This window comes from Hemicordylus capensis, chromosome 4 (assembly GCF_027244095.1).
Source record: "Hemicordylus capensis ecotype Gifberg chromosome 4, rHemCap1.1.pri, whole genome shotgun sequence".
Taxonomy (NCBI): Eukaryota; Metazoa; Chordata; class Lepidosauria; order Squamata; family Cordylidae; genus Hemicordylus; species Hemicordylus capensis.
The window spans coordinates 164,526,971-164,539,056 of record NC_069660.1 but is presented as its reverse complement, the minus strand read 5'-3'; the positions used below and the strand labels follow the sequence as shown (position 1 = coordinate 164,539,056).

Here is a 12,086-nt window from a genome sequence, read left to right as displayed (position 1 = left end):
TGTGAGCCGCCTCCAACCCCAAAGGCAGGATGCCCCTGAGTACCAGTTGCAGGGGAGTAACAGCAGGAGAGAGGGCATGCCCTCAACTCCTGCCTGTGGCTTCCAGCGGCATCTGGTGGGCCACTGTGCGAAACAGGATCCTGGACTAGATGGGCCTTGGGCCTGATCCAGCAGGGCTGTTCTTATGTAACATATTAAATGGTTTGGATATTGACTTAAAATTTCTGCAGGTTCAGTACAAGGACACCATTTTGTGTTGGCACTTTGGCAGGTTTTTTCTGTTGTGGAAGGGGCAATTTGTGGTGATCCACCCTGCTTCCCTCTGCAGCCATCTGGAAGAGCCCGGCACATCCATGAAAGGCTAGTCTGGTTGTCAGCCACTAGTGTCTTCTGTTACATTTACAAGCAAAGCACTTTTATGTTGCCTGCAGTTCTAAATGCATATGATTTTGGCACAGGGATTTAAAATACCATTTATCTATTTCTTGGTAGACTAAACATGTTTCTGCCAGATTACTTTGGACTTTTTAAAAGAGAAGTAAAGACAGAAATTCCCTTTATCATTTGTTAGGTTATGATGATTTGCCACAATAACTAGCCATATAGTGTAATTTAATGCCAGATAAACCCACAACTGCATTAGAAGCTCTATCAGGGAAGTAGGTTCTATAAGCTGGCTGCTTACAAAATGCTAACTAATTTGTACAACTTTGATAGGGAGTCACTTTTCCCCATCTGCCGTGTTCATGACTTCCAGGTTGCTGATGTCATAAGTCCAAGTAAGAATTTTCACACTTCTTTGGTGTTCTGTTGTGTTGTGCCCTAGGCTTAACTTGTGTTGGTTTTCACCACAGGCTAGTTTACATGGTCAGGATTCCCCTTCACAGTGGTAATGTTGGCAACGGTAGGAGCTGGTGCAATCATGAGAAAATTCTTATGATTCTACCTGACTAGCCTTGATATTTGTTTGTTCGTTCTGCACTGCCTGCCGTGTGATCTACCCCTTGTAGGTTGTGTCCTTAAGCTCCCTTGCTAATGAGTGATTAAAAGGGGGCTTGTTTCCATGTAAAGATAGGCTTCTGCCCATGGAAATGGGCCCTGCAGTACAGTACTTTATATACCATTATATCAAGTGCTGTTTTGAGCCACCTTTTAATTTTGTCTGCAGCTCATAGTAGAAAAGTCGTGCTTCTTTAGTGCTAAAAGGTCCTATTGTGGAAACAGTTGTAGTTAGCCCTTAAAACTTAAGGTATATTATGAAATCTGAAAGTATAAATGCCTATTGTAAACAATAATTACAAAAATATCCAATATTGGAGATGAGCAGCTGCACTCCCAGGTATTTAAGTACACTTTTTCTTTTGCCAGTTGGGAAATGATATAAAACAAAGTTGCGAAGTGAAACCGCCATCATTGTAGGAAATAAACTTTTATTTTCAGGTCTTGAAAATAGTATGTAGATAGGAGAAATTCTTGTTTTGGGGGTGGGAGAGCACAGAAAATAAACAGTCCCATTATGTAATTGAGTAGCAATAAATGCGGATATTAATATAATGTTCTAGGTATTAAGGCTTTAGTCCTATCCACACTTTATTGAGAGTAAACCATTGAATTTGGTGGCATCTTGCTTCTGCATAAACATTCACACAAGTAGGCTGCAAATGTCACAGTAGAGAAAATAACTATCCTGAAGCCATGCTTATTTTACATCTGTCTTCATCCTAGAAGCTTGCTGTGCGGTCAGTGGGACAAATTTGGACAACCTCCCCATCTCCTGGAAGCACTCCATGCCACCTGAAAATATGTCCCTGAGGGCTGCACAACCCCCAAGGACTTATTTTTGTGTAACACAGAGTGCTTCCAGCAGATGGGGATGTCACTGAAATTAACATCCTGCCCTACGTGAGCATCTGTACTGTCTTAGTTAAACTCATCAGCAGCACCAGTACTTCCGTGAAGTGCACACACTTGGTTTAGTTAGAATGTCAGCTACCATTTCTATCTGGTAGACTTCATATTCAAACTACTATGATTTTAAGCTTGGCACAACCTTTTGAGTTTAAAAGTTGCACACTCGATAACTGTGATCAAAGTATTCATTCTATGTTGCTGTTGGTATTCTAGAAGCAAAGAAGATTGCTCGGTTTTTGAGTGGCATTCTTAATTTTCTTTTCTTCCGTGACTCGCGCCGTGAGGTCTACCTGGAAATCCAGAGCACATATGTAAGATTATTTAAGTACACTTTTTTTTTTACAAGTCAGAAATGTAACATTAAAGTTATGTTAAATCAGCCATGCTGTATTGCTTGGGAAATTTGCTTGTCTCATGTATCTGCTTAAATTTCTGCTGGAGATTGTAGCAATAGCTTACTTGTAGTACATGAGAGCTTGGGGTATGTGTGTGTGTTTGTTTTTAGTATTCCAGAATGGAGTGTATACATCCATGTCAAGATAGTGGGTTTCTAGATCCCAACCCCCCAATTTATTTATTGGTTTAATTTAAAATATTTATTCCCTGCCCTTCCAGCACGCTAGTGTTCGGGGCGGCAGAACTGACTTTCACAACATTTGAACTATGATAGAATTAAGTTTGACAGAACAAGTCTTTACATTCTTCCATTTGTATTTATATTAAAATATGCTAAGTGATTTGTCTTGACTTTCTGTTTCTGCAAGAGATATCATGACTAGCTCAAAACTATCTCACGAGTGTTATGGATAAGTGAAGATGTGAACCCAGGTTTTCTTAGTCCACCATTCTAATCATTATACCAAATAGCAGTTTAGTTTCTGTGAACAAAGTAAAAGGTTGATTTGGCAAGACCTTCCTTTTTCAGCAGCTGCAGTTCTGTGTCTCTGAGATATTAATCTACTTTCATCACCAAGGCAGGCAAGTAAGAAAAAGAGCAAGTAACTTAGATTAGGCTGGATAACATGTGAACTAAAATTCAAGCTAATTGTTATTGCCTTTACTGGGCCTGGCTGAGGAAGTGCTTTTAGGGGTGTGTGTGTGTGTGTGTGTGTGTGTAAGTGTAAGTGTAACATTGAGGTGCATGCAACATGAACTGTACAACTATCTCATTTCACAGAAATCAGCTATGGAAAAAGTGCAGCGACTGCAGATGACAATCCAACAGGCGGCACTGAAACTGGAGAAGCTCGAGTAAGCTGAATAGGAATTTATCTCAACTTGAAACAATAATCTGTGACATTTTGAGAGCCATTTAATATGTTCCCAGAGTCACTGAGCTCTACGAGTCCAGGCACTCATTGAGCCCTACGAGTCCTGCTTACATGATCTGTTCTACATGGTTACATGTGCAGCTGGGAAAGTTGTGTGAGCTCAAGATTTGCTCTGAACTCTGCTGCATGTATAGACATGCTTGTGTAAACTAGCACTAATTGAAGTTATTTGGTACAGAACATTTTAAGAGGCAAAAAGTGCCCAAGAAACTTCATTTTCTCGGCTGGTGTAGGAGGTCACCCAAGCTTGAGATTACATCCCCCCACGTGCTCCAAAAGGCAGGAAGTAGTCATACTTGAAGATCCTTAACCCAGTGCATGTGGGCGGATCTCCTCAGTTCTACTTCCTGCCTTTGCTCCAGAAGGCTTGCATTACAGCTCGCTGGCTTTGGCCTTGTTAACTAGGCCTCTTCTTTTCTTCTGCTTATATTCCTATTATTTTTGACTATTTCCAATCTATTCTTCACCTGGTATTCTACTACTATTAGTTTTCTCTAGTTACTAAAGAAAAAAGAAAATAATAATAATTTTAAATTTTTTATATATATATATATATTTATATCTATATCTATCTCTATCTCTCTCTCTCTCTCTCTCTCTCTCTCTATATATATATATATATATATCTCATGTCTTTTCTTCTACTGTCTGTTCTGTTATTCGTTACCTCTCCTCACCTCTTGCCGACCTTTTGGCCGATGTCCGCTAAGAAGACCTTCGGACTCCTGGCCATTAGGGAGAGATCCGCCCATCAGCGCCTGTTCCCGCTAAAAACTCGGGACTGCGCAAATCCTGTAAGGAAAATGGCGGATGTATCAGACGACCTCACTGGCGCCTGTAGGCCACAGCGGTCCTCTCTGTCGCCAGATACCGGTGAGGAGACTGGGCACAATCCATGCCACCAGCAATCCACCGTAGCAGGACGCAGGTGACGGCACCAGAATCGGAGGCTTCCCTACAAGGAGGCCCCGTTGGTGAGAGAGCTTTCGCCCGGCAGCGTGAGCAAGGTAAGCTTGTGATATTTGGCCTTGCCCTCCCACCCAACTCCTTTCCCTAGCAGTTGGGCGTGCAGGAGGAGGACTGCCTCAGCGAGTATTGGGGCCGCGCCGAAAGGAACGTCAGCAGGAGTGGCCGCCCCAGAGCCTGTCGGAATCAGACGGGGAAGACATGCAGGATGATGAGGCAGGCGGTGCTGAGCCCGTGGATGGGGTGTCGGAGCACCCAGAAGGCCATGAACAGCTCCCCCCAGTAAGATCGGGACTTGCTCGGGGGGAGGAGGTGAGTGCAGATGCCCCCTATGTGGCCCCTCCCTCAGGGCCTACTCCTACAGGGAATGTGGGGGTTCCCAGTGATGCTGCCACTGTAAAGGGCTGGATTCAGGAGGCTGTTCAGGTCTCACTGGCAGCGGCGCTTAAATCGCGGAAGCCTGCAAGGCAGGCTGTGATCCATGTGTCGCCCTCAGACTCTCAGGAGGAGACGGTGCCCGCTAAGCAGCCCAGGGTGGCTATACGCCAGGACTCTGTGCCCTTGGGTAGGGGGAGGTCTTCAGACGAGTCAGGAGAGGACTCCCCAGATTTATTGCGACCCAGGGTCAGTGGGTCGGAGACATTGCTGGGCAACCCAGACAAGGGGCCCTCCTCCTCGGAAGAGGGGGAGATGACTGAGGACTCTGCAGCAAACTTACACAGTCAGAGGCTCTCTCTTATGGTGGATTTTCAGCCACTAATTAACCAGGCTATTGCTGCACTTGATCTGTAGCCAGTTACAGAGGAACAGATCTCTCCTGTGTCCAAGGGCTCCTTGGTGCTGCCTAAGGCTGAGGTACCACAGATTAAATCAGTGATACCTGAGGGCTTTACTAATACCATCAAGGAGGAATGGGCGGCTGTTGCGACTCCCAAAGCGTATGTTGGCATTGGCTAGCAGATTGTACAACTTTGAGGAGGAGACTCTGGACTTGTTGAAGGTGTCACTTACGGATGCTCACTTCAGGGCCCTACTTAGTAGCATAGTGGTACCCAAGGATGGGGACTCCTCTTTTAAGGAGCCAGGAGACAGAAAAGCAGAATCTGCACTGCGCAGGGCCCACGAGGCTTCAGCAATGGCCATCAGAGCTGACACCACTGCGTCCGTGGTGTCTAGAGCATCGGTCTTGTGGATCGGCGAGTTACCCAATGACCCTCCCACTGATCAATCTAAGATGCGGCGTAAGCTACTTCGTCTGCAGAGGACGGCTGCTTTTTCAGCGGATGCTACTCTGGACAGTGTTCAGTTCTCGGCACGTGCGGTCAGTGCAGGTGTCCTGGCAAGACGCAACATATGGCTAAAATTTTGGAAGTTGATAATACGTCTAGGGTTAAATTAGCTGCTGTTCCCTATGCTGGGGGGGAAGCTAATTGGGGATGAGGCCCTGAAAGAGGTACTCATTGAAACTAAGGATAACTGCAGGGCTCTGCCATCAGCCCCTAGGAAGAAGGACAAGAGTTTTAATCGTAGACCGACGCAAACCTTCAGGGCGTTTGGACCTCAGTTTGTCAGAGGGAGCCTTTTAGGCCTTTTCAATCGCAGTGGAACAGATCCAGAGGCCAAGGCAGGCAAGGGTTCAATCAGCAGAACCGTCAGTCTTTTGGAAACCAGCAGCAGGGCCCCAAGCAGCAGTCCTGACTCCCACTCAGACAAAGTAGGGGTCCGCCATTTGGCCCGTTTGGAAAGAATCCATCGACAGGTGGGTTCTTTCCATTAGCCTACACGGGTACGAAGTGGAGCTGGCCAGCCCCCCAGGAAACAGATTCCTCCTTACCCCTAGATCCGGGAAACCGGAAAAGCACAAGGGGTTGTCCATGGCCATTCAGTATCTGGTGGCTATAGGAACCATAGAGGAGGTCCCACTTCTTCAGAGAGGCAAGGGCATCTATTCAGTGATTTTTACAGTGCCAAAAAAGGACAGATCGGCCAGGGCAGTTCTCAACCTACGCCCAGTCCACCGTTTTGTGATAAAAAGGAGGTTCAGGATGGAAACCCTTTGTACCATCTCAGAGGCATTGCAGATGGGGGACTACATGGCTTCAATAGATCTCCAGGAGGCCTATTTACACATCCCCATTCATCCACTCGGTCGACATATATTCCGCTTCTGCTACATGTGGAGGCATTATCAGTACAGAGCCCTTCCTTTTGGTCTCTCATTAGACACCCAAGTTTTTACGAAGGTTCTAGTCTGCTAGTGGCCACTTCATGCACTAAGGGGGTCCACCTGTATTGTTACCTCGACAACTTGCTCAAGAAGGAGCAGTTCAGTCGGCTCTGTCCAGAACAATGTCTGTGTTACGTGCCCATGGGTTTCTGATAAATGTGGGCAAGAGTCACTTGATGCCCACACAGAGCCTTCGTCATTTGGGCATGGTAATGGACACCTCAGTAGGCAAACTGTTTCTGCCACAGGATCGGATGGAGGTCTTATCGTCACTGGCTCGTGTGATTGCTTCAAGACTGTGGGCCAGCCTTCTCAATCTAGCAAGTTTGTTGGGTCTCATGGTGGCGGCTATGGACTCGGTGCCTTGAGCGAGGTTTTCATCTACGCCAGTTACAGTGGGCTTTCTTCCCTTACCAGCACAGGATTGCCCTCAAACGTGACAAGAACATTCCTCTCTTGGTGTCTCTTCATGAGTCGATTTGTTGGACGGCCCGGGGAACCTAGACAAGGGCAAGCTGTTCATAGAACCCGAGAGAGTGATGGTCACGACGGATGCCAGCCTATCGGGCTGGGGGGCTCACTGTTGGAACAGTTCTGCCCAGGGGCTTTGGTCGGTGGAGGAGTCGCTCCATAGCATAAACTGGCTCGAGCTGCAGGCTGTCTTTCTGGCCCTAAGGGCCTTCATGCCCTTGGTGAAGGGAAGGAACATCTTAATGTGTACAGAACTACTTAATATCCATTCTGGGCCATCATGTAAACGGAATTTCCAATGTTCGGGCAGATTGGCTAAGACGGCAGGAGATCTAGCCGGCAGAATGGGGCCTGCACCCTCAAGTATTTAGGTGGCTGACAGAGCGGCTGGGGACCCCAGATAGACTTGTTGGCATATCCTCAGAATGCCAAGATTCAGAGGTTTTACTCACGTTTCCCGATGTTGGGGGCAGAAGAGACGGATGCGCTATTGGTGCCATGGCCTCCGTGTCTGCTGTATGCATTTCCTCCAGTGCCGCTGCTCTCCCGTTGCCTCAGGAAGCTGCGGAGTTCCCGGGCATCCCTGATATTGATTGCGTCTTTTTGACCCAGAGGGCCTTGGTTTTCCGAGATCGTCGACTTGACCGTAGGTCATCCACTCAGTTTGCCAGACCATCCAGTTCTGCTGTGTCAAGGTCCGATTTACCATCCTTGCGTCTAGAAAGTGTTCAGCCAACAAGATTTACCAATCGACTTGGCGTAGTTTTCTGCGCTGGACAGCAAAGCGCTTCCTGCAGCTGGACAAGTGCAGGTCGAGGGGATTACTAGGTTTTCTTCAGGATGGCCTTGCGCTTGGTCTGAAACCCAACACGCTTAAACGCCGGGCGGCGTGCTTGATCCAGATGTTGTTTCCTCATCAGCGTTTGTTCAGGCGTGGCACTCTCTTCTACGCAAATTATTGAGGGGGGCAGCTTTGTTGTCTCCTCTGGTCTGCCATTGTTTTCCGTCATGGGATTTGCATATTGTGTTGTGGGGTCTGCAGTTTTCTGCCATTTGAACCACTTTGATCTGTATCATTGCAGATTTTGTCCTGGAAGGTGACCTTTTTAGTAGCTGTAACATCGGCCAGGAGGGTTTCTGAATCGCAGGCTCTGTCAGTTAAGAGTAATTTGTGTATTTTCTCTAAGGACTCTGTGAGACTTATCCCGGATCCTTCGTTTATCCCTAAGGTAAAGTCTCAGTTTAATCGTGAAGCGGACATTTAATTACCTTCTTTTTGTCCGGATGCTCGTCACCCTGCAGAGGAGGAGTGGAACCGGACGCAGGCTTTTCGTAAGTCAGATGCTCTTTTTGTGGCCTTTAAGGCTTCTAAGATGGGATGCAAGGTCTCTTCAGCCATTATTGCTCGATGGTTCCGTTCATGCATTACGATGTTGTCTGAAGCCCAGAAACTTTCGGTGCCTGGTCAGATTACGGCGCACTCAACTACATCGGCAGCCACTTCCGCTGTGTTATCTTCACCGGCGTCCCATGAAGAGATTTGCAAGGCGGCTACTTGGTCATCGCCTTTTACATTTTCAAGGCATTACAAGTTGGATGAACATGAAGCTGCTAGAGCGGCATTTGGTCGGAGGGTCCTGCAACAGGTCCTTCCGGGTCAGTAGCTCCAGCCTGGGTATTTTCCCTCCCGTGGTTGGTGCTGTGGTATGTCCCAAGCTTGGGTGACCTCCTACACCAGCCGAGAAAGGTACATTGGTACTCACCGTGAAGGTGTCTTCTGGCTGGTGTAGAAGAGGTCACCCAAGGCCCGCCCGGGTTGTGTTAGGCTGGAGCTGATGATCTGGTTGTAGGGGGACAGTTTTTCTGTCTTTCTCTGCATTATTGTTTGTATATTGTTGTATATTCTCTGTTGTGTTCTGTGGTTTTCATTCCGTAGCTTGAGCTGTTTTAAGCACTGAGGAGATCCGCCCACATGCACTGGGTTAAGGATCTTCAAGTATGACTACTTCCTGCCTTTTGGAGCATGTGGGGGGGATGTAATCCCAAGCTTGGGTGACCTCTTCTACACCAGCCAGAAGACACCTTCACGGTGAGTACCAATGTACCTTTTTCTTGAGAAGTACAATGTAGTGCTCATTTGTGGCCAATGGTGTTGGCACGGAGGACCAAGAAAGGCATGGCATGTGGCGTTTCTTCCATTCTCTGCAATGGTCAACACTTACCAATTTCTCATAAGTGAGTAAAGTACATAAAGCTTGCAATCTTTCCATCAATATTTTTTGACTGTTCTCCTGTTGCCCTGGCTTTGATTCTTTTGGTCTTGTATGGAGTAGGGGATTTATGCACGAGTACAGATACAGCATACAAATAGGGATCCGGGGTGGGGGTTGGGTTGGGTTTGCCAGGCCTAAAAGGAGCCCTTCTACTGGTGGACAAAGACATCCCGTGTGGGTTATCTCCTTCCACATGCTCCAGAGGCAGGAGTATGGAAATTGGAAGAGCCTTTGAGAGCCAATGGAGGAGATACTTTTGTCCTGTGGCTCGCTTCAGAAACAGCCACTCTTCTTGCTCTTACCTCAAGGCCTATTTTTTCTCCGGTTTACTCTTTTTAAAATTCCTCTTGTCCCTGATATTTCTTCCACTCCTTTTTTCCAAATTACATTCTATCCTTCTTTCTTTCTTTCTTTCTTTCTTTCTTTCTTTCTTTCTTTCTTTCTGTCAGCCTTTCTTTTTGTCTATTTCTCCTCCTTTTTAAAAATTCTCTGCCTGGATGGCATTGGGATAACAGATGACCAAGTATATGTTGTTTCCCAAAGGAAAACTTAGGCCAGGCACTTTACTGCCCAAACAACTGCTGGTGGAGCCATCATCTTTTCATGTGGTCCCTAGATGGAGCATTTGTTGTGCACCGCCCAGAGCCTTTTGGATGGGGCGGTATAGAAATGTAATAAATAAAATAATGATAATAAATTAATTAATGGTCAGCACCTCCAGGTCCTTGCCTCCTCTCTGCCACTCTTCAGAGCCTCACTTATGAGAAAATGGTGTTGACCATTGGTGAGCCTGGAAGAAAGACAGAGTGCTCCACTCCAACACCATTGGCCCTTTCACTATTGTGGCAGTGACCTCTCCTCCCCTCTGCAAGCAAAAGAGGTGAGCCACTCTACCACAAGCAGGCAATCAAGCAAACAGCAGCTCCTCTTTGCAACTCTGGCAGAGGAGAATAGAAGAGGTGCAGTTGTCGACTCTTCCAGCTGTCCCTTCTTGGCTGGTGTAGGAGGTCACCCAACGTGGGATTACATCCCCCCACATGCTCCAGAAGGCAGGAAGTAGAAATACTTGAAGATCCTTAACCCATCGCATGTGGGCGGATCCCTTCAGTTCTACTTCCTGCCTTAGCTCCAGAGGACACAATTTGCTTAGCTCACTTCATGTTTTTCTCTGTTGGCGTTGTTTCTGTTCACTTTCTATCTCTCTGACCCTTTCCCTGTTTTGACTTGTATTGCTTCTCTCTGTTTTTGCATATATCTTTTTTTAAAAAAAAGAATTTTTTACTATTTGTTTCTACTGGCTCCTCTGTACTTCTGCAGCCCTATTCTCTCCTTCATTTGGGGTGGTCTTAGACTTGATGGCCACTAGGAAGGGATTGGGCCTGCTCGCCTTCAGAGAGCATTCAGCCCGTCAACGGCTTTTCCCGCCAAATCAGAAGAACAGCGCGAAGGTCCCGGACAAGATGGCGGCTGCTAAGGGGAGCCTTGCTGGCACCATTAGGTCACAGCGGCTATCCTCCCAACCCGATGGCCGCGATCGGGATGCCCGTCGTGATTCCGGGCATGAAGATTGCAGGCAGGCAGCCCCCCCGAAGTCCAAAAAGCAGAAGAAGAAAAAGCGCACCGACAGGGAGCTCTCGTCGGGCACTTCGAAGCACCGCGCGACTTCTTCTGCGCTAGTGGGCGAAACGGCTGGGGGGGAGGCGGCTTCTCTATCGCCGCCCCTCTTGTCACCAGCGGCCAGATGCCCTCCCGGGGAGTCTGTGGGCGAGCCGCAAAGGGCGGGCCAGCAGTCATCTAGCCCCGGGTGATTGAGAACAGCGGAGGAGGAAACAGCCTGGGTTGGGGGAGCGTGCTCCGTCTTGCGGAGGCAGTCCAGAGAGGCCGATCCTGGTGAGAACGGGGCCTGCCCGGGAGAGTGGGGAGGAGGAGGAGTCCCTCCCCGTTGATAGAAGTTCCCCCAATGTGGCAGCCACCATCTTGTCCGGGACCTTCGCGCCGTTCTTCTGATTTGGCGGGAAGAGCCGTTGACGGGCTGAAGGCGAGCAGGCCCAATCCCTTCCTAGTGGCCATCAAGTCTAAGACCACCCCAAATGAAGGAGAGAATAGGGCTGCAGAAGGACAGAGGAGCCAGTAGAAACAAATAGTAAAAAATTCTTTTAAAATATATAAATATATATATGCAAAAACAGAGAGAAGCAATACAAGTCAAAATAGGGAAAGGGTCAGAGAGATAGAAAGTGAACAGAAACAACGCCAACAGAGAAAAACATGAAGCGAGCTAAGCAAATTGTGTCCTCTGGAGCTAAGGCAGGAAGTAGAACTGAAGGGATCCGCCCACATGTGATGGGTTAAGGATCTTCAAGTATTTCTACTTCCTGCCTTCTGGAGCATGTGGGGGGATGTAATCCCACGTTGGGTGACCTCCTACACCAGCCAGAAGACACCTTCACGATGAGTAGCAATGTACCTTTTTGCTTAAATTCTGCATTGTACATGAATCCATCCAAGCCCGTTGCCGAGTTTCTACAAAGTCTGAAATGGCTACATCACCCCCCTCCCTTCTTTTTAACTTCTTGTTGCTTTCCGACAGCAGCATCTGCATTCAAGTCATGCTTGTTGGAGGCTGTTGTGGGAAATGATGATGGAAGCCTAAGTTGGGAGTCTCCCCTCCCTGCTCATGACTGTTCCAGGCTCTTGGACATCCATAGCGATGGGAAGTGATCTGAAGTCAAGTTTCCATCACCAGTGCTCATGGCAAACTCCACCCAAGGCCCAGATGTTAATTAGGGCAAGCTAAATTGCCTTGCTTTTTGTCTATTATTCTGTTGCTCCTTTAATAATAATGTCCAAGAATGAAAAGGGAAGAGGCCAAACAGCATAATGACAGATGGACCTGGACCAAGTTAG

The 12,086-nt window shown here is 47.5% G+C and overlaps 2 protein-coding genes across 3 annotated transcripts in view; both read left to right on the top strand.

Moving 5' to 3' along the window:
• Window positions 1-12,086, top strand: part of NUF2 (NUF2 component of NDC80 kinetochore complex) — a 35,513-nt gene that overhangs the window by 5,818 nt on the left and 17,609 nt on the right. For both annotated transcript variants that reach the window (XM_053249411.1, XM_053249412.1), the window contains exons 5-7: window positions 718-779; window positions 2,125-2,222; window positions 3,089-3,162. In XM_053249411.1, coding sequence (XP_053105386.1) covers window positions 718-779; window positions 2,125-2,222; window positions 3,089-3,162 — 234 coding nt within the window. The remainder of the gene's footprint in view (window positions 1-717; window positions 780-2,124; window positions 2,223-3,088; window positions 3,163-12,086) is intronic.
• On the top strand, window positions 3,719-10,217 carry LOC128324629 (uncharacterized). Its single transcript, XM_053249413.1, has 2 exons — window positions 3,719-4,115; window positions 4,300-10,217. The coding sequence occupies exons 1-2, from the start codon at window positions 3,872-3,874 to the stop codon at window positions 4,998-5,000; spliced, it is 945 nt and encodes a 314-aa protein (XP_053105388.1). The 5' UTR covers window positions 3,719-3,871; the 3' UTR covers window positions 5,001-10,217.